The sequence below is a fragment of the Rhipicephalus sanguineus genome, chromosome 7 (assembly GCF_013339695.2).
Source record: "Rhipicephalus sanguineus isolate Rsan-2018 chromosome 7, BIME_Rsan_1.4, whole genome shotgun sequence".
NCBI classification, from domain to species: domain Eukaryota; kingdom Metazoa; phylum Arthropoda; class Arachnida; order Ixodida; family Ixodidae; genus Rhipicephalus; species Rhipicephalus sanguineus.
Genome location: NC_051182.1, coordinates 54854004 through 54875228, shown reverse-complemented (window position 1 = coordinate 54875228; position 21225 = coordinate 54854004). Strand labels below are relative to the sequence as shown.

Here is a 21225-nt window from a genome sequence, read left to right as displayed (position 1 = left end):
TTACCTTTCATACCACAAGTGTCCATTGACAATAATTTTATTCCTGCGTCTAACTGTGTGTGTTTTCTGGGCGTAAAATTAGACCCTTATTTGAAGTTCGCCAATCAAATACATATAACACTCATATTTCGTCCGTACAGTACATTCAGAATCAGGCCATTCGCATTATTACCAACAGTTCATTTTATTCTAATGCCACCCCACTCCTTCAGGCTAACTGTATTCTTACTGTGTCTGGCTTGTTTAATTTTCACTTAATCATAATGTTATTCAAACAACTTAACAAACAGCTTGTGTTTGATTTGATCGATCCTAGTTTACTCACTAACACCAATAGAACTAGATTCGCCCACAGTCACAACTTCCTTTTACCTAAATGTAACACCAACTATGGCAAAGTGACGTCCGCCTTCGCGGTCATTAAATTGTGGAATAACCTGCCCTATAACTAAAATCATCATCATCTTTTCATGCATTCAAACATGAACTTAAACACTTCATCTTGCATAACTAGGTTCACAACGATAATTATTTGTTATGTCAACGTGCATGGAATTGGAATGTTTTTGCAAAGTTAGGATTTTCTCTTATGGTGTGATTATGTTTACTTGTATATCTTATTACTATGTTTTTGTGTCGCATACAGGATGCTTTTTTGTTTACTTGTTGTTCTTTTTTTGTAAGTTCACTGTTTATTTTCACTTGGGTTGCGTATTTTACATGCTGTTATAATAAATCCTTTTAATGTTATTGTTAACCGAGGGTCCCACTGCAGTCGCTCGACTTTGGGACCCTCGTCTGCATACTACTATTTACGAATTCTGTATTTTGAATGAATAAACTGAAACTGAAACTGAATTGAGAGCATAGCATTGAATGTGAATCGCAAATTTTCGTTAATTCCAAAGATTATATTTTGGGAATATCATTCGGTATTTTTGTTGTAGCTACGTGCCATTAACAGGTGGGCGGGAGTTCTTTTTTTGCTTTGATGAATATTGCATCATTTTGCGGGCTTCTGCAGAACTGATGTGTAACATAAAGTGGGGTTGAAAATATGCCCGGCTGTCCTGCTATGGATTTATAAGTAGTGAGTGCGTATGCGACTCTGGTCTGACATCGTGCCAGCTGTTACATGCCTTGCTCCTCCACTCCGCAATGTCTGAAAGCGCAGAACGGATCTGGACCTGACAAGTGACGAGAATGTTTGGAGCGGCCTTGTTGGGGGCATTCCTTATGCCCTCGTACGCACAGGATTTGACCAGATGGCTTTTCAAAGGTTCATGGCAGCGAGAACGATGAAGGATGCAAAAAGGTACGTAGCCTGCGGTTTTACAACGCCCTCTTACCGTAGAAAACATATAAGCCATATTACATTCTACAAGCACGTTTTCTCTCCTCTTCCAGGATCGTAGTGGCAAGCGCAGTTTCAGTTATCGTTTTCTTTGTTATTATTGATCTCGCTGCATTATCCTTGATCTTCTGGTACAGGGATTGCGACCCACTCCAATCAGGTGCCATTAGAAATCCAGACCAGGTGAGTCACGCTGTAACCTGTACCCTGACGCTTGTGTGGGGCGTCCTATCATGTAGTAGGAACATTTAATGGATGGCCTACGCAAGTACGTAGAACGTTTTTCTCATAAGAAGGCGACCTCTGAACTCTTACGTTTGACATAGAGAGAGTGAGTGCTGGATGGAAAACGATATTAGTTAGTCGCTTTTCCTTTTATCGATTCTGAAAGAAGTTGGTGGCTGTGCCCCGGCAGGGCACGTTTGCGTGAAGATATGGCACGTACATCGTGCACTGAGGGTGGTTTTGTAAGGAGAAAAAGATTATCCAACTGCTATGATCATGCAACGAAGTTAGCAGCGTTCCCAACTGCAAATGCCCACAGATCTTATCTTTAACTGACATCTGTTCGTCAGGCGCTGATACAGAAATATCAAGGTGCTGCGTGCTGAACGAAGGCTTCTGGTAGTTATTACTACGCCGAATTTCATCTTTCATGCAACGTTTGCCACAGGAACGTCTCTATTGACTCTGCGAATGATGCATGCCATGGGAAATATTGTCGCTACATTGCCTAGACGACAGCGTTGATGTTTAAGGTGATATCCTTTGAATATCACGTGAGAAGATGTGTCTTGGTTCGGCGGTGTGCTGGGCAGCAACATTGCCACTTATGTCTCATGATCTGCCTATAAAATATCGCGATTTAAGCTTAGCATGCGGCTAACACATGACTACTACAATCATGACGCCGAAACTCTACGATATATTATCACTAATATGAAAGCTCAAAGTGGGTCATTCCATGCCAACTGTCCCAAGCCGCGGCGCTATACGAATATCAATTTCTCGCAAAATATTTCAGAAAAAAACACACATATACACAATCGTTGCACAGTATTTCCTGAAAATATATTGAACGGCAAAAATTATTTGGGCTCGTGAGCGCGATTGGAACCTCGCGAAGTGATGGGAAACCAGGTGCGAAAAAAATCCCTATAGATCGACCGTTTCACGCATTCTTTCAATACTTGTTTTTTTTTTGCAATTTTCGAGCACCGTGCTTTTATTATAGGACAGTTCCTTAGAACAGCTTTACGCTTTTCGGGTGAGTAAAATTGAGAGAATTTTAGCGTTTTCGCGAATTGTTTTTTTACAAAACACAATTCTAGATCAAGTGCACAAATTGTTTTATACAACTGTCCATAAAACGTACCACATTGAAAAAATTTTGTTTTGACTATGTGTGGTGCATACGCTGCAAAATAAAATGCCAAACTTTGTAAAACGCTGCTTTGACATCTGTTGATACGTCTGTAGCCCCCTCAGGTGGTAAGAAAAAACCAAAAAGTGCATGCGATTGAGAAGCATAACAACTTTATCCACAGAAAGCTCAGTCAAAGCAGTTTTTGTTTATTCGAGAAAAATATTTTCTAAGTTTGGCCCCACGATTACATTATTTTGTTATGGGGGGGGGTACAAGCTGAATTTGCTGCGTAAAAAAAGAGGTAGTGTATCCGTGGCATGTGGTTTTCAATTCCTGTTGTTAGTACTTCATATTTTACATGACATGTTAAAGTGATAATAAATAGAGGTAAATATATAACAATGGCATTGGCTGAGACGCCCCAATTCTCCTATAATTACTCGGGTTACTTGTTGCATGGCGCTCTGAGAACCAACTAGCCTGAGAATAAGTTGAGTGTCAACGTTCATGTAAACCGGAGAAAGTAGGGGTGAGCGTGGCCATTTGTAGTGGATGCACGCGAAGTTCATGTATGTATGCCGCAACGAAATCTGCACGATGTGACAACGCGACGCGTCTTCACGCGTTCCTTACTTCATCCGTGAGTGACGTGGAGGCGGAAAATGCCAAGCTCTTTTTCGCACCCTTATTTTGGCGGTTGCAGGTAGCAGAATATTGGAATAGCAATTATATAGACAATCTCGGCTCACTTCTGCAGCCGCCGTCATGCACCGTATATGTAAAAGTATATATACATATATATATATATATATATATATATATGGGAAAGTTCCAAAGAAAAATAATTAAGAAAAATGCTTCTGAAGCGCGGAATCGAACCAGTAATCTCTCGCTCAGCAACGCGTGGCGCTAACCACTACGCCACAAAGCGCAGATCCTTCAGGTAGGTAACGGCGAGCGTACTTAAAAGTCGTTGGCCAGCTCGCTTGCTTCTTCTAATGTTTGACGCAGGGAGAACCTTGCCTTTCCGCTATCTGCTCGTGCGGTAGTTGCTGCCGGGGGGTAGATGTTTCTCCATCGCGGGCCACTTTTCTTGCTATTGCATTCATTGCTTCGCCCTTGCGGCGAAACTGTGACTTTTTGTTTAACTAGGATTTTTCAGTCTCGTCTAGGATTTTTCAGTCTCTTAAAACGGTCATCAGATCACAACGGCCGATTTTTGTGGTGTAGTTGTCCGCCGCCACCGCGTCCGGGGTACGTAAGCAGTGAATAAAGTAACGCGAGTCATTATTGAGGGAATTGTGGCATCTAAGCTAATGGCGTTGTTATATTTTTACCTCTGTTTATTAACACCTTTATACGTGCTATACAAATTAAAGCACTAACAAAAGGAACCGAAAACCATGTGTTTCGAATACCCTACCTCTTTTTTAAGCAGCAAATTCAGTTTGTTTGTACTCCCCCCATAACAACAGAATGCAATGGTGCGACGAAATTTCAAAAACGTTTTCTCGATGAAAGCAAAAATTACTTCATTAAACATTAATGGACAAAGTTATGCTTCTTAATTGTAAGCGCGTTGGGGATTACTTTTTCTTCGATCACCTTAGGGTGCCGCACACGTCTCCTCAAATGTCAAAGTAGCGTTCGTGCAAAATTCAGGATTTTATTTTATACCCTATGCCTTACACACAAGCAAAACAAAAAATTAGAAGAGAGCAAGTTTCATGGATAGTTCTATATAAATATTTTTTTCATTTGATCTATAATTGTAAATTTCCAATATTCTAGAAATTTCTGCATTTTACCTACGCGCTAAGGAGCGATAAATATAAAAATATTCTAAGGAAATGTCCTCTAATAAAAGCGCGATGCTATATAAATGCAAAAAAATCATTGTTGAAAGCGAGCGACGTTGCCGCGAGCGCATCATGAGCGGGACATGTAAGTTATGCTGTAAATGATGACATGTATGTCATCATTTTTATGTTACAACCTGCCGTTTATGTTCATACAGTCACGTCACTCAATATCATATTGTTTTATACCAGCCTAACGAAACGGCCGCAAGCATACAATGAGCGGGGCATGTAAGTGATGCTGCACATGACAGGCATATCGTGACTTTCTTGTTACAACCTGTCATTTATGCTGGTCATACAGTTACGTCACGTAATAGCAATTTAGACGAATATCAAGCAAGTAAAATGGCAGTGAGCGCACCATGAAGGTGGCATGCAAGTCATACCGTACGTGACATACATGTTATGATTTTTTGTTACCACCTCTCACATGTACGTAATACAGAATTGTCTCGTCAATTCAATTTTGGTATACACTCATTTAATCAAACGGTCCCGAGCGCCCGACACCCTGTCATGCAAATCATGCTGTACGTGGCATGCGCGTCACGATTTCCCCTTTAGAGCCTGGCACATATGTTCGTCATAGACTCTTGTCTCGCCTTACCAATTTTGGTATACATCAAGTTAACAAAACAGCCGCAAGAACACCAGGACCGTGTTATGTATATCATGCCGTTCAGGACATGCACATCATAATTTTCACGTTGCAACCCGCCATTTATATTCGCCATGCAGTCATGTTATGCCATACCAATTTTGGTATACATCGTATTATTGAAACGGCCAGGAGAGACAAAGTCTAGGAGTAGATAGATAGATAGATAGATAGATAGATAGATAGATAGATAGATAGATAGATAGATAGATAGATAGATAGATAGATAGATAGATAGATAGATAGATAGATAGATAGATAGACAGATATAAAGAAAGAAAGAAACGCTCAAAGTGCCAAAGGTTCGCTACGAAATGCTTCGCGTTTAAAAATTACACCATCTCCCACTAAAGGGAACCGTGTATGGATGCGAAGCAGCGCATGGGTCGACTTAAAATTGCGTTTATCACGGGTACCTTGCCCGATGTTAACGCGTCCTTGAAAGTGGAGCACACCATAAATTCACTGTAGTTGCTGATGCTGTTACTCGTCCCGAACTCTTGTTGGAGCACGCCACGCGGGTGCATCGCGCGTCTGCAGAACCTCGTTTCCCGACGTCATCACGTGATCGCTGAGAGAGTGTACGGGGGAGAGGCCACAGCATCTTACCCAGCCCCTTACACAGGCCCGAACGCGCTCGTGTGTTCCAGCACACGTGCTTCTGTCTGCGTTACGCCAAGCTAGGACAGCATACGGCAGCCTGGGCCCCTAAAGTGCTCTTCACGTATCATCATCTAGGCGGTCGAAGAACAAGAGGAAGAAGACTTCTCATTGGCGCGAGCGCGCACTCAGATGGCAATGCTAGGTGGTAGAAAGCGGACGGTCAACAATTGAACTGCGGCCACAGCCCCGACCAAAAGCTGCTTCTCATCTGAAAAATATCCAGGATCAGATTGGATTTGAATTTCGGGCCTCTGCATGGCAGTCAGGCATTCTACGACAAAGCCAAGCTCGCGCTTGAAACTCCTTTGCGAAAAATACCCTATGCAGGCGTCACGTCGAGCAAGGAATCACGTTAACATATGTAATATAGCGTTGCTGAAGAGTAAAATAACAATCAGGCGTCACACAATGTGAATTCTGCAACGAGTGTTTCGTTGAAAGCTTCCCACCCACTACAAAAGTCCTCAGCCATAATTCTTCATCGTCATAGGCCGCACGCTTTTCAGAAGACAGACCTGTGTCGATACAAGGTCTTTTGTCCGTGAAAATATTGATTTCTTGTCAGCACTACATTCAAGCTAAATATAAGTCAAATTTTCGGGTTTCGTGCAGTGAAGCATTCGGCTTCTACTAATTCTTTCAGCCCTTGGGAAAACTCTCTGGATGGTCCCGAAGGAAAGCTCGCCAAGTTATATACTTTGTACGCCCAGGCTCCTTTCATTTCTTCACTACCTGAACAGCGCCATGACGCATTTGGACAAAGTTGGTCGCATTCTCAAAACCACTTTGTTTATCGTTTTCTCTCTCAACAATCTGCGCTGTCAGAAAACAGCTCATCGCAGTGGACCAGCGTATTAACCAACTGAATTCAAGGAGTTGCAGCCCAGGATCCTGTAAATACCCGTAAACCACAGTTTTATAAACTCTCGGTGGCAGCCGCCGAGTCATGGTACTTAATAGGAAATCACCGAAAAGAGAAATGCACGTCTGAACAAAAAAGCGAGTATCAAAATTTTCTTCCGCTTATGCGCAGCAGTGACTCAGTGAGGAAGTCGACAGATTTGTCTTTAGGTGACGGGCATTGTGAACTGGGAGAATCTGAGGAAGTCCGGTGCAAGCAGATGTGCTGTCACGTGAGCTCTAAGATATTGACGGATCTGATGCTACAACGAGATCACGATGCATCACAAGTGAACGGAAACCTCGACTGCCACAGGAAGAAGGAAGCAGCACTGTAGAGACATGGCGATATGTTTTACAGCGAAAGCTGTTATGAGATCATTTCACCGGCCGTTTTTGGCGCCGTACTTGTCCGCCACTGCCGCCTCCGCCGCCGGTGTCCGTAACCACTATCGCTCGAAATAAGGAAAAAAAACGAAACAAGATTCCAGGATGGAACGAGGTTCGAATCTGGGCTCTCTGCGTGGGAGCCCAGTATTCAACCTCTGAGCCATGCCGGTGCTTGAAACTGCCTTGCAAAAAGGTCCTAAACAGGCTTCATGTCGGGAATGAACCACAGCATATGCAGTATAGCGTGATAGAAGAGTGAAATAAGCACCAAACGTCGCACAACGCGAATTCTGTAACAAGGCATCACACAATGCGAATTGCGCAACGAGTAGGTTGTTGAATGCTTCCAACCCATTACAAAGGGATCCGCCATAATTCTTCATCGTCATCAGGCACAGCATCCACAAAGTGCGCATAATGTCTTACATGCATTTAGCAGGTACGACGGCTCTCCGTAGAATGACGAAAAATGGCACAGTGCCCGCTGCCCTACTTCTCAAAAATTAGAATGATTAATGGGTTCCTCGCAAGTGCTCTTGTATTGGTTGCCAAGGAAGCCCATAAGTGCATGATCTATTTCCTCTGGGTCTCAGTAAAATTACAATGATTTATAGCGTAGTGGGTTCCTCGCAAGTGCACTTGTATTGGTTGCCAAGGAAGCCCATAAGCGCATGATCCATTTCCTCGGGGTCTCAGTAAAGTTCTTCGCCCCCCCCCCCCACTCGTCTCTCTCCCACGTCAACGTATGTTATACAGATTGACGGGAGATGGAAATAGCGAACGGGCGTCACCCAACGCAAATTGCATAAATGGTGGGCCGCTTAAAGCGGCCAACCCATTACAAAGGGCTGAGCCATAATTCTTCATCGTCATCAGTCTTCGCGTCAAGAAAGGGCACATAATACCTTACAGACGTGTAGCTCGTGCCTCGCTTCTCCGCAGAATGACGAATAATGGCTTAATAGGTGCTTCCCAAGTTCACAAAAATTGTGATTTATGGCGTAGTGGGTGCCTTTCTAGTGAACTTGTATGGGTAGCCCCAAGGCAGCTTAGAACGGGCTCTAGAAACGCCGCTCTTCCAGCTTTCGCTGTGACTGTGCTGCGGTTTCAGCGCAGGCCTAGCGTTTTTCTTGTACCTACTAAAGACGACAACACCGATTAGCAAGTAGATATGGCGCAACGGTAAAACGAGAACGTCCCCTACGCCGTATCACGCATCAGGATGTGGTTACGGGAGCATCAGCAGACCAGCAGAACGGTTGTAGCATGGCGGCACCCAGGTTGTAAGCGCTTTCGCCTCAACGCGTCACAATATTAATCCAACCAGGAGACTCCGAGATGGTGCCCATTCGATCCCGTTATATCTCGCAGATCACTGAAACTCCAAATTATAAGCCTCAAGGTGCGCCACCTCATCGAACAGGCGTGGCCGACTCTATCATGGAAAATTCAGCTTGTTGGTTTCTATTGCACCGCCGGCGTGGAGTTAAATGTCGGCGCAGGTAGCTCCAACAATGCGGTGATGCTTTTAACTCGCTTATGTTGTGCTCGGATGCTGTCGCGGTACAGTGTGGCATGGACCAACGGCTGGACTTGTTGCTCGAAGCTTGCAAAAGCGGTCGCATTCGGTCAAAAAGTGTCATTGTTCTGGCATTCTCAAGTAGCTACACTAGCAGCTTATCATTACGCAGATAAATAAACGCAATATCAATACATTAAAACATTATCGTTTATATGTATAGAAATATGATTTGAAACGAACATAAGCCTGCGTTCTTATTTCCAACTCGGCATAGATTTCAAGGAAGTAATGACAGGTGTTGCCCCACGCAAATTTTGTTTTAGCTTGAGTGCATATTTCGAAAAAAAACTTTTTTTTTTACTTAAGGCACAACGTCGCGCTTGATCTCTTGATTCTCAATAACGACGTTTCCATCGGGGCTATGATCTGAAGACACATTTATTATGTTTGTCGGCCATATTAACGAAGTCTGCCCCCAACCCGCTCGGCTCATCTGCTTTAAATCTTGACGCTTCTTTCTTATGTGACCCTGTCTTTCCATATCCGTGCTTCAGCGAGAAGTATGTGTCCCGCCTCGACTAGTGCCGTCATTGCGGCGACGTGAAAAGTAACAACGACGAAATGACCAAAATAGTCATTAAAACGATCTCTGCGCATCATTTTCATCCGATTGTGAAAAACGGCCTGCCGGAGACGGGACAAAGAAAACCAAAAGAAACGCTGTGTATGTGTGCTTTTAATTTTTTTGCCCCGTCTAGGTGTGCTGTCTTTCTCGCTCAGTATTTACCGACTGGCCCGCCAGCAATCAGTATTGGATTTGCTTTCTTCTTTCACTGTGGTAGGGTATTGTTTCGGAGATCACGATACACTTGTTTGAAAAGCTCCCTTGTGCGCTTCCTGGCCGGCGCAGTGTCCTGGATGCCTTTGCCGTGTTACCGATGTTGTTCACGTTTTTTGGTATGCATCCAAGGACGCAGCGTTCACCATTGCTTTAGTCTGAAGACAAAATGTATACAATGGTGTGAAGGAGCTTCATTTTGATGGACGTAAAATGCTAGAGACCCGTGTACTTAGATTTAGGTGCATGCGAAATAAACCAAGGTGCTAGAAATTTCTGCAGCCCGCCACAACGGCGCGCCTCAAATGCCCATGGTCGTTTTGCATATAAATATATTTGTAAAGGAAGTAACTTGACCATTCGTTTCGCATTTTCTTCTTTTCGTCTGTGAACGCCATCGCCACACTTGTGTTTTACACCTGGGCTGTGTGTCCACACATCACCAGCATAGCTTGTCTTTGGGGACCCTGCACCGTGTCTCTCTGGCTCAGTATTAGCTTAGCCTACGTGCCAACGCAATAGTCGCAGCAAAATTCACAAAGACATTTTTTGAAGGTTGCCTAACGTATATTACCATTCAGGTAAGTTAAACATTCAATTAGGACCTGTAGAAGACAGGTAAGATCCCCAAGTTACCAATTAGATGCTCTTGGGATCTGAAGTATTACATATGTCAGTGCCGGCGTTTTCTTTCAGATTGTTCCCTACTTTCTACGAAACAGCCTCTCTGATGTCACAATGCTTCGTGGCCTGTTTCTCGCCGGTCTGCTGGGTGCCTCCACGAGGTTAGAGACTATCATTCTCCTCGTTTAATTATGACTTCATTGCGCGGATAGAGCTAAACCATGGTCTTGATATAAAATTACGAGTAAGAACGTTGGCGAAGCTTGCACTAAGGCGCGCAAGGCTTGAAACAACGAAACAGGACGATTTTGACGACTAATCTCGAGGTTTCTAGGTTGTTTCTTGGCCTTAGCTAGGGTATGCAGGTTGTTGCTAGGTTGCTTCTAGGCTGTTTCTAGGCTTTAGTTACGTGATGCTGCGTTGCTTGTACGTTGATTCTCAGCGCAGATAGATTCGAGTTAAATCACAGACAGTCACACACACGACGCGGATGTCGAAACTCCTGAGAGAGAAACTAGCGCTGAAACCAAGCGCTCGCACCTCTCATATATCTACGGGCACGTCGTCGTTGGCGTGGCCTTCCATCACTTCGGGTCTTCGGGCGCCGCCGTCGCTTCGCAGCATTCCTGTGGCACATGCCCGTTAAGGTGATAATTTCCTGCGATAGACTCACACGGAACATTATAGTGGACCAGTGGTGAGTACTGGGATTTACCCAATTTCTGTGGCACATACCCGTTCATATGATAGTGTTTCGCTCGCGTCTCACAAGGAAATATTTCCTAAACAACTTCGCTGTTGAAAGAAAAAACTTTACCCAAAAGAAATATTGTGCACTTGCACACCAATATGGTGCGCAAAACATTGGTACAAGATTTTTGGTTAAGCACACGATGCGTCTCGTGCACCCATTGGAAATAAACCTTTTGTAAACATTTACTTCCCACTGAAAACGTCGTGCTATGTCTTGCTCAAACAAGCAGGTTCATCGACAGAGCGCGCCTCACAGAACGTCACCACTCTTGGTCATAATACTGACCTGACCTTATGAGGAGTCTGCAGGGAGCATGGTAGCTGCTACTAAGCTACCGCTCGTAATCTATGCTGATCCAATAAAACATCCTCACTGTCCGCACACCAAGCTACCTCCAGTACAGATCTCGCGGAAAGCCGCCACGTCACAAAGCACCTCTTTTTCTAATTCACTCTGGCACCTCACTGCCGTGGTGCGGTAGCGGCGATGCCGCTAAGCTACCAAGCGCAAGTGCGCACTTTTGAGGCCTGGCGTTCAGGGTCGCATTTATTTTGGGGCGAAATATAAAAACTCCCGCATGCTTGCATATGCCTGCATACTTTAGAACACCGGTTGGGAAAAATTATGAAACATTGAAGTTACGAATAGAGTAGTTGATGTAGCCTTAACCACTCTTCCTTCATGCAAGCCCACGTATATCTATTAAAGAACATAGCTCAATTCATGGGCGATTCATATGCGCCATCAAAACCAGTACTTTACGGCTACAGGGACGAAGCCTTGAGCATAGGTTCTTATGTGTCACAAATACAGAGAAAGTGTCAGCCTGATCCGAAAGGAAAAGCGCTGGTGTTCAAAGAAATAATACCGCGCTCGAAATAGACAGAGAACGAAGACGATGTGCGCGCAAACAGTCCCGTGAATAGGGACACTGACCAAAGAAGACGACGTGATTTTGTTTATGTCTTTGCTCTTGGCTGCTGGATAAAAACACGCCGTCGGTTCTCGGACTCAACGTCTCGGTGGTCTGCTTACGTTGAACCGCGACACTGGTGGAGGTGCTGGGCATATTTTGACGAGATAGCAGATGTTTGTGACTGCTTTTCAGCACTCGAAGCAACGCCTACACAAGACCCACATGACCTAGCACCTAACCTTGACGTCAAGCCTACTTTAACTCAGCAACAGCGGGAACGCCTCCTTGCGCTGCTAGCCGAGTTCCACGATTGTTTTGCGTCGACCACGAAAGTTGGCCGGACGTCCTTGACCAAGCACCGAATCCTCACAGAGGACACGGCTAGACCAATCCATCAAAATCCGTACGGTGTGGCTTCGAAAGAACGAGAAGCGATAGAACAGCAGGTAACAAAAATGCTTGAAGACGACGTGATTCAACCGTCTAAAAGCCCTTGGGCGTCACCTGTTGTTCTAGTCAAGAAGAAGGACGGCAGACTGCGTTTCTGTGTGGACTGTCGAAATTTAAATCAGGTGACAAAAAAAGACGTGTACCCGCTTCCCCGCATAGATGATTCGCTCGACAGGCTTCGAAACGCACGTTACTTCTCTTCTATGGACTTAGAGTGGATATTGGCAAATTGAAGTCGACCCCAGGGATCGTGAAAAAACCGCTTTCGTGACGCCGGACGGACTGTCCGAATTTAAGGTCTTACCATTTGGCTTGTGCTCTGCGCCTGCTACTTTGCAGTGTCTCATGGATACCGTGCTCTCTGGGCTTAAATGGAGAACCTGCCTAGTATACCTTGACGACGTCATTGTGTTTTCTGCAACGTTTGACGAACACCTCGAACGATTGCAGGCGGTCTTGCAGGCCATACGGGCCGCAGGCCTGACGCTCAAGCCGGAGAAGTGTCACTTCTGCTTTGAGGAACTACAGTTTCTTGGCCATGTCGTCAGTTACGCAGGAGTTCGTCCAGATCCCGAAAAAGTTGCCGCTGTCGCACAATTTCCGACACCATCAGATAAAAAGGCAGTCAGGCGTTTTCTGAGTCTCTGCGCATATTATGGGCGGTTTATTCCAGATTTTGCGCGCATTGCGTCGCCTTTAACTCGCCTCACGAGGGATGACGTTGCATTTGTTTGGGGCGACGACCAGGAAGCTGCTTTCGATGACTTGCGGCAACGTCTACACACGACCCCCGTGCTTGCCCATTTTGATGAGACAGCCCCTACAGTGCTCCATACTGACGCCAGCAATGTTGGCCTCGGAGCTGTGCTTGTGCAGCGCCAGGACGACGAGAAAAGAGTGATCGCTTACGGAAGCAGAACTCTGTCACGCACAGAAGCAAACTACTCGACAACTGAAAAAGAATGCCTCGCCGTGGTGTGGGCAGTTATGAAATTTCGCCCATACTTGCACGGCCGCCCATTGTCTCATGAAAAGGGACATTGACCAAAGAAGACGACGTGATTTTGTTTATGTCTTTGCTCTTGGCTGCTGCATAAAAACACGCCGTCGGTTCTCGGACACAACGTCTCGGTGGTCTGCTTACGTTGAACCGGGACATAATATTCAACTGGTACTGAAAGCAATGCTCACCGTTTCGTAGTCCTGCATGGTGGTTTGAAGATTCGTGTAATAATTTGAATTAAACATAGAGGTACCGTATGCGCATATCCAAGCGCGAGTGTGCCTCCTACAATGGTCGCCAACGCCAACAAGCCTTCAGAAGTAAAAACACAAATATCAGCGATGAAACACGTCGCGTTCTATGTCGCTTCCTTCGACAACTCGAGCCGCAACTTTCAGAGCGCGGAGATTGGGGGCGTCGGCAGAGACTGCCCAAATGAAAGGATGGACCTGCTGAAGATTAGCAGCCAGAAGGGAACAAGCGCCTTTTTTTCTGAACCAACTTTGCGCGGAGCAACGGCGGACAAAGCGCCGAAAAGCTGAGGCAGCGCGTCATGACATTGAGCACCTTTTTTAAGCTTGCCTGCTCAGTTTCAGCCTGATCACGAGAGCGCAAGTGCAATTCTATAGTGAGAAATTTGAACACTAAAAGAGCGGCGCGCAGACCTGGCGGTACCCCGTTGCGGCAAAGGTAGGTATACAACACAGGAGTGATCAAATCAGTCAGGAGCCACGTTCTTCCTCCTACAATGCTGTTGTCTGGTCATTCTATGGTGTGATTTGCTGAGAGAAGAGAGTGCGCTCAAGGTCACTTTGAAGCTATTGCTAAATTGCTTGCCGCCCGCCGCGATATGCTGTTTAGCTCGCGTGTTCACAGGATCCTCAAACACAGATCAGCAGCGTTTTCTTGCCATGTTCAAGATGTTTTGCAGAGCCCTGTTAAAGCTTGCGCGTTAATTAACATTACACATGTACTTGTATGACTCAACAAGCTATATTCAAGCGTTGCCCGTACCCGGAGCAATCACCGGTAAGCACTGCTTATGGTAAATGCATTGTCGCAACGTAGCGAGCACTTCGTATCGATAAAGGTGACCCTGTGCACTTATGAGTGCCCACGTTATGTCCAAAGGTATGCGACCCTTATACGCCATTGTAGTCGACGTGCCTGGTAAGGTCACAATATGCACATAATTAGTCCATTTAGGCCGATCTGCCTCATAACGCTTAGTTCCAAGACAAGAAATGCGGCACAAAAATGCCCAAAATGCCTGCGACTTGCCATATCTTTTTCCCTCATAGTTCAAACAAACCGCTGCCTGCTGGACCTCAGCTGCAAATATTTCTTTACGCAATAATCGCTTTTCAAACACATCTAATGTAAATGATTACAAAGAGCATATCCGTACTTAAGCGAGAACCCTTTTCTTGCCAGATTATGTAGACCAAACAGGAGTGCGCAATTTTAATGGCAAACAGCTTGGAACACATGTAGCCCTGATGCCCCTCGCCCTCGCTTGAAAGCAATAAATAAGACATGAAAGGATTTCAGATCAACATCAACGCCTAGTGTTGAACTTTCGCGCTTTGGAAATTGCGTATATTTATATGGTCTTTAGCTAAAAGGTGAGTACGTATTTCATCGTGTGTTCTTTGTTTCTTTCTAGTACAGTGTCATCGATTGTAAACTCTCACGCGGCTGTCTTCTACACCGATATAGTCACGCCTTTCGTCATCCTGAACGAACGAAAAGCACTAGTCGTGATGCGACTTTTAGGTAGGTATCTGCTTCGTACATGTTTCAGGGTTGGCATTCACCACATATATGTGCCGGAATTAAGACGCCGCGCAAAATGCACTACTGCTTCCGATGAAAACCATGATATAACAACAGCGCTTTGTTCTGGGGGCGCTGTTTTTGTAGTAGGATACATTGCAGGGTGCTAGGCCTGTCCTTACGTGTCAAATTTTATGTTCTACTGTTGAAAATGCCAACCGCAAATGATACACGATTTATGGTTAAACAGATACGTCTTGACAAATTCGGGCTTCAAAGATACAATTAAATTGACTTTTGTGTGATACAAGCAATTATTACCGCACAGCATCATTGGAGTCAGCAGTTCGGCTCCGCGCTTGAGGTGATGAGGTGATGACTATAAGGAACTGGTTTATTTCTTTCCTGAGGTTTTGCGAACAACCAGAGTCGGATTGTGGGCTTGCGTTGCCACAGTCTTCTGACGTTGAAGTTTTGATATTTGCGGCTGCTACGCTGTCATGCTTGAATATCCGCCCTTACTCGCCAACAGCCATGCACTGATGATTATCAACGCGTGCCATGTAATCCCAACTTCACTGCTAAGTGTATATTCAGGCATTCACAGCGCAACATTTTTATTAAGCAGCAATCGGAAGCAATGCTTTAAGGTATAGTGTTAAATGTTAAGAACAAATCTGTCGCACCTTTCCAGAAATGTGCCCGCTTTTTCTGAAATACCGAATATTTTCATATGCCACGTCCCCTATAAAACTGTTGGGTGTATTATTGAATATACAGTGTAACGTTTATTGAGGCTACATGCTAGGAAAAATGAATCAAAGCTTTATTTTTATTCTTCGGAACGTAAATATCGAGAGGGTAGTTAGACCTACTGCAGTGTAAAGATTAATACGGATTTGTTTTTATTCGAAATTACTCCAAATGCATTAAACAACTAAAACTATAAATTGAGTTCAGTTTCAGCGATGCACGTAAGAACTACACTATGGTAGGGACCGTAGTGCTAAGAATAATAGTTCGGTGGTCTCGTGAAATAATAGCCAACTGATTGAAGGTAGCTCCAGCGAATTCGATCTAGGCAATGAAGCCCAATAGCATGGGCTTTATTGCAGCTGAGCACAGGCACCACCGAATGGTCTACAGAGATGCGGCCTGGGTTAGGTGACAGCGTAGGCGTGGGTGACCGGTGGAGTAACAGCAGCTCCCACAAGAAGTCTCCGCGATATTACCTCTTCCCGGCGGGTAAGACCACCTGGGAGGTATGAACCACAGACTTCATTCGGAAAATCGCCCCGCGGTAGTCGAAATAACACCGGGAGTGACTTCGGAAAGGTGATACCAGAGTATGTGCCAGCTTACAGTGGCAGCGGTGTAAGCTTCTATGCGAGGACAACTAGTGTCCCGTCGAATCCTGTATCTGAAACTGACCGGGCATCTGGGCAGCTCTCGTATACGAAGCTTATTGGGACCCGGGCAGCTACCGTTATGCGAGACATTGAGAACAAATGCCGTGCGCGTTCTTTGTAACTTCCAACTGAATCCTTGTTTACCTTAGGCACGTTTGGGATGGCATTAATAGAGATAAGTATTTCGCTGTTTTGTATTACCTCAATGAAAATTTGTACTTGAGCGACAAAGTTCGTCAAGAGTTATCTATGTTTTTTGCGTAGAGTTCTAATAGCAGTTCAGAGAAATTAGATGTCAACGTAGCTAGTTGCCTAAGCAAATAAGTGCTATATTGTTGTGTATTACTTCACAAGTTTATTGGCCTCCCGCATCAAATGCCATGATTATGTTGAAAAAGTACAGTTCTTAAATTCATAAAATCACTTAAAATTGATAATCGGAACAGGAATCGCTTATGAAATTTCTATTGAAATAAACGGAGGAGTAGTCGCGATCTCCTCGCGATATTTACCCTCTTTCAAAGCATGGAATTGTTCGTTTACGCGTTCATTGTTAGTGATCCCAGCTTACTGACGAAAACCGCGTGTTCCAGCGTTTTTCAGTGGTACTCTGATGACGCTGTTTGCTGTCGCAGTGCCGTACATTGGAGCAGCTGCCAAAGTGAGTATGAGTACGCTGATCTAAGTTGTCCTCTTCGCGCGTCTCACCTGATGCGATGCACTGAATATCGTTGTTCCTCCGCAGTTGTTTATGTCCATGTACTCTAGCGCTTCAGGACCTTTCGCTGGACTTGTGCTACTGGCCATGTCTTCTCCTTGGGTCAATGCAAAGGTTCGTATACGGGCAATTGAATTGCTTATCAATGGCTTCTAAGGTACTACTTTATGCAGAAGTTACAGCATGGTCATTCTTTGGCAGCATGCAAGTGTAGTTACACTTCATTGAGCAGGATTCCAGAGACATGTGTCATGACTGATGACCTGAAACACATCTTAATCAATAATGATGTAGCAAGTGATAACAAGGAAACAGGAGTATGTAAATGTAAAGCAGTTTTTCTAGCCCTCTTAATTCACAGTGTAGCTCTTACGGCTGCGTTACCGAGACTAGGTACAGTTAGGTTTGCAAAAAACGGTGTACGAAAGGTGGGGATCTTTCGCCGAGGCGATCGCTTCTTTGTTAGGCACAACCGAATTATTCCTAGAAACACTGACCAAAGTAATATTACGAGACATTAATTCTTTTATTTAGCTGTTGTGTATTTAACACAAATTGAAAGGAGTTGAATTACACAAAAAATCACAATTTCCAATTGTGGGATGCGAACTCGCTACCTTCAATTTCTTGTCATATGCCCTACCAATTGAGCTACAACGAAAGGAGCTTCCCCGATCAACTCGCTGTGTATTTGTGTACGTGTAATCTATGGGAGTCTCAGCCAACGCCACACGTAACTAAGGAATCGAATGTGGAACACTGTTTTTGCCTGATGGCACCACGAGGCATGTGAACTTTGCGTGAGATGGCAGCTCAACAATAAAACCTCGTATGCTACCCTAATGCATTATGTCCGCCCATAGGCGTTCGCACAGGGGGGGGGGGGGAGGCTGGCGGCCGCTCCCCTAATCACCTAAGGGGGGCGGCAAATTTTGATCCATACATTGACCCCCAATCACCTAAGAGGAGGGGAGCGCAAAATCTTCCTCGTACATTGACTTAGTAGGGGGGGCGGTACGACGAACCTTCACCCCCACCCCTGATGGGGAACCCTGCGCACGCCATGTGTCCGCCGGTACAAGACCCTTGCTATGAATGAACGAAATCACATCACTCACTATCAATGATTGAATTTAGGCGGACTCACTCATACTCACGGATTGACCTGAGTCTAAGTGAGCCTGATTGAGTCGACTCAGGAGTCCATTGGCCTAAAGCTAGCTTTTTCTCACATAATCGGTGCTCTACGATACGCCTTTTGATCTTGTACCTTCAAATACGAGTTACCATCATATATCTTATATCAACTTTATCATATATCATTTCAGTAAGGACAACTTTATGAAATACGCGACTCAGACGAGAAATTTTTATCGGAAACTTCCCATGAAAAAGTTCTCGGCGGGAGAGTAGGAACGCAAGGTGCCGTCGACGCGCGTGGCCGTGTTTCTTCAGCTCAGTGAGTTTTCGCGTGTAACTCCCATCTTTTTTGTGATAACCTTGTGATGTTTTTGCACGAGATATGTGAAGCTGTATCCTACGTTTTGAGACATCTTTTGCAAAGATCTGTGCAAGAGAACGCGTTTTATTGACTTCTGTGGTTCCGCGCCTACGAGAGCTTGGTGGCTCTCCGACGCCGTAGGCGTTGCACGGCTCGTGCGTCATGAGCCAGGTTGAGGTGGTAGAAGGGGAGGACCTTTCCCCGGAGGAGATCCTCAAATGGCGACAAACGCACATCTACGACGCCGCATATCAAGACTCACTTCGTAAGGACGCCATCGCTGTCACTGCCAAAGCTGCTGTATGGCAACAAGTGATCTCCAGGAAAAACAAAGTGAGACCTCCCAAGTTACCCGAAGGTTCCCACAAGGCTATTTTTCGCATTCGAGGAGGTTTCAACGCCTCCCGCTTCAGTCACTTCCAACTTTCTAAGCTACTCTTTACGGCGGCCAGTCTTCCAGCCACCATGGAGCTGCGTCTGGACGTCGTTACTATCAACCCCACCACCAACACAGTTACCCTCAGTACGGAGAGCTATGACCGCCTGACGAAATATCTCGCCATAAAGTCGCTCATGGTCAACGGCCAAGACCACGAAGTCGCCTCCTACAGCGTTCCAAACTCCGAGACATGCAAAGGCATCATCTACATCGACAGGGTATGCCTGGGAGAAGTTATCTACGAAAAAGATATTCTTCCTATGCTTCGTGAGTGCAACCCAGAAATGCATTTTCTGGAAGCCAGACGAATGGGGAAAACTTCTGACGCAGTCCTCGTGACTTTTTTGGGAACGAAGGTTCCTTATTGGGTCAAATATGAAATGGCAATGCTCCGGTGCAAGCCTTTCCGACAAAGGATGGAAGCCTGCACTCGCTCTTGGACTGTTGGACATCGGCCAGATGTGTGCCCTACGCATAAATAGGAGAGATGCCGTAAATGTGGAACTCTGGATCCTCCGCCTGACCATGTATGCATTCCGAAGTGCGTTCTGTGCAGTGGAAGCCATGAGACTGGATCCGTTCAGTGTGCACTACGGTATAAGCCCAAAACACCATCCTCCAAAGTCGACAAGACGCCTCCTTCACCCAAGACCAAACCGCCTCTTCCAACCAAGAAGCAGGGACCTCCTTCTAAGAAGAAGCAAGAAGACGACTGGCCCTCCTTGCCAGCTGCTCCCCCCAGCAACAAATCAAGCCCTCCTCAGGTAGGCTGGCTCTCGGTAGCTTCCCACAGCTCACTTAACGCTAAACTTCCCGATACCCCCATCTATGCCCTCCTACAACAGATTAAGGAAAAAATCGTGCCCTGCGTAAACAGATTCACGACCTCCAAACCTCTTCGCTCTGCACAAACGCGTCTCTCTCCACAACCGTTCCGGCTCCTCAACTCGCTACTGATAAACAACCCAATAGAACAACTCCCTCGATCCGCGAGAATGACGATCAGTCCACTACCATGGACACTTCTCCTCCTCCCACTATCGGCAACTCCACAAAGCGCAAATCTAGCGATGATGGTAGAGATGCTTGGGAAGAACACGATAAGCTGAGTCGTAAAATGGCAGCACACATTCGCAACTCTAACAATCGCTTTGAGGCCGTTGAAAAACGCATGGATTCCGTAGAAGCTAAGCTTGAGTCCCTTACCTCTATCGTTCATGACCTCAGCGCCCATGTAAGCGCCAAATTTAGCCAGTTTGACGAGAGATTTAACCACGTTGATGATCGATTCAGTCAAATTATCGAAAGACTTGACCGATTGCATGGCCGCGTCCCCTAAGCGCTCCGAAATAGTTGTGTGGCAGTGGAACTGCAGGGGCTTTTCGAAAAAGGAAGCTAGTCTGCAACAATACATAGCAAATCTCACACAACCACCTGCAGTCATTGATCTACAAGAAACGCATGGTCGTATTAAATTCCCTGGTTACAATACATTCCAATGCACAAGATGCGAACGTCCCAATACCGCAATTCTAGCCCCAAAACACTTAACCGTTACTTGTACTTATTTTGATGGTATCGACATTGATAATGACTTCGTAGAAATACTTCCTAAAAAGACCAGGTCGGCTCCCACTTAGCTCCTTAATATTTACAGCAGTCTGAACTCGAAACAGTACAGGTTTACCGTGCTTTTTGCTCGTGCTAAAAGGAAGCCCGTAGAAATCCGCTCCTCATTGTTGGCGATTTCAATTCTCCAAATCAGCTGTGGGTTCACAACATCCACACCTAAAGGACGCGAGCTTTGTGGACCCATATACAAGATCACCACCCTGCACAATGACTTTGACATATCTACCCGCTTAGGAAATAGCGTCTCGAAAGACACATCACCAGATCTCACCCTCACCTCTCGGGGTAACGTAGCTAAATGGGAAAACCTTCAAACCAATTTCGGTAGTGATCACTACGTCATTCATACCTCTTTTACTTTCTTTCACAAGCCCTTTAACACCCAACCTCCCAAACTTACGGATTGGGACAAATTTCGGCAAACTCGCGCGAATAATGCTCCCGGTTCTA

General features: G+C 45.3%; 1 protein-coding gene across 1 annotated transcript in view; it reads left to right on the top strand.

Moving 5' to 3' along the window:
- Positions 1–16244, top strand: part of LOC119399448 (putative sodium-dependent multivitamin transporter) — a 99292-nt gene extending 83048 nt beyond the window's left edge. Inside the window, exons 5-9 of the mRNA XM_049417394.1 lie at positions 1175–1315; positions 1408–1537; positions 10250–10338; positions 14967–15076; positions 16192–16244. Coding sequence (XP_049273351.1) covers positions 1175–1315; positions 1408–1537; positions 10250–10338; positions 14967–15076; positions 16192–16244 — 523 coding nt within the window. The remainder of the gene's footprint in view (positions 1–1174; positions 1316–1407; positions 1538–10249; positions 10339–14966; positions 15077–16191) is intronic.
- The last annotated feature ends 4981 nt before the right edge of the window (positions 16245–21225 follow it).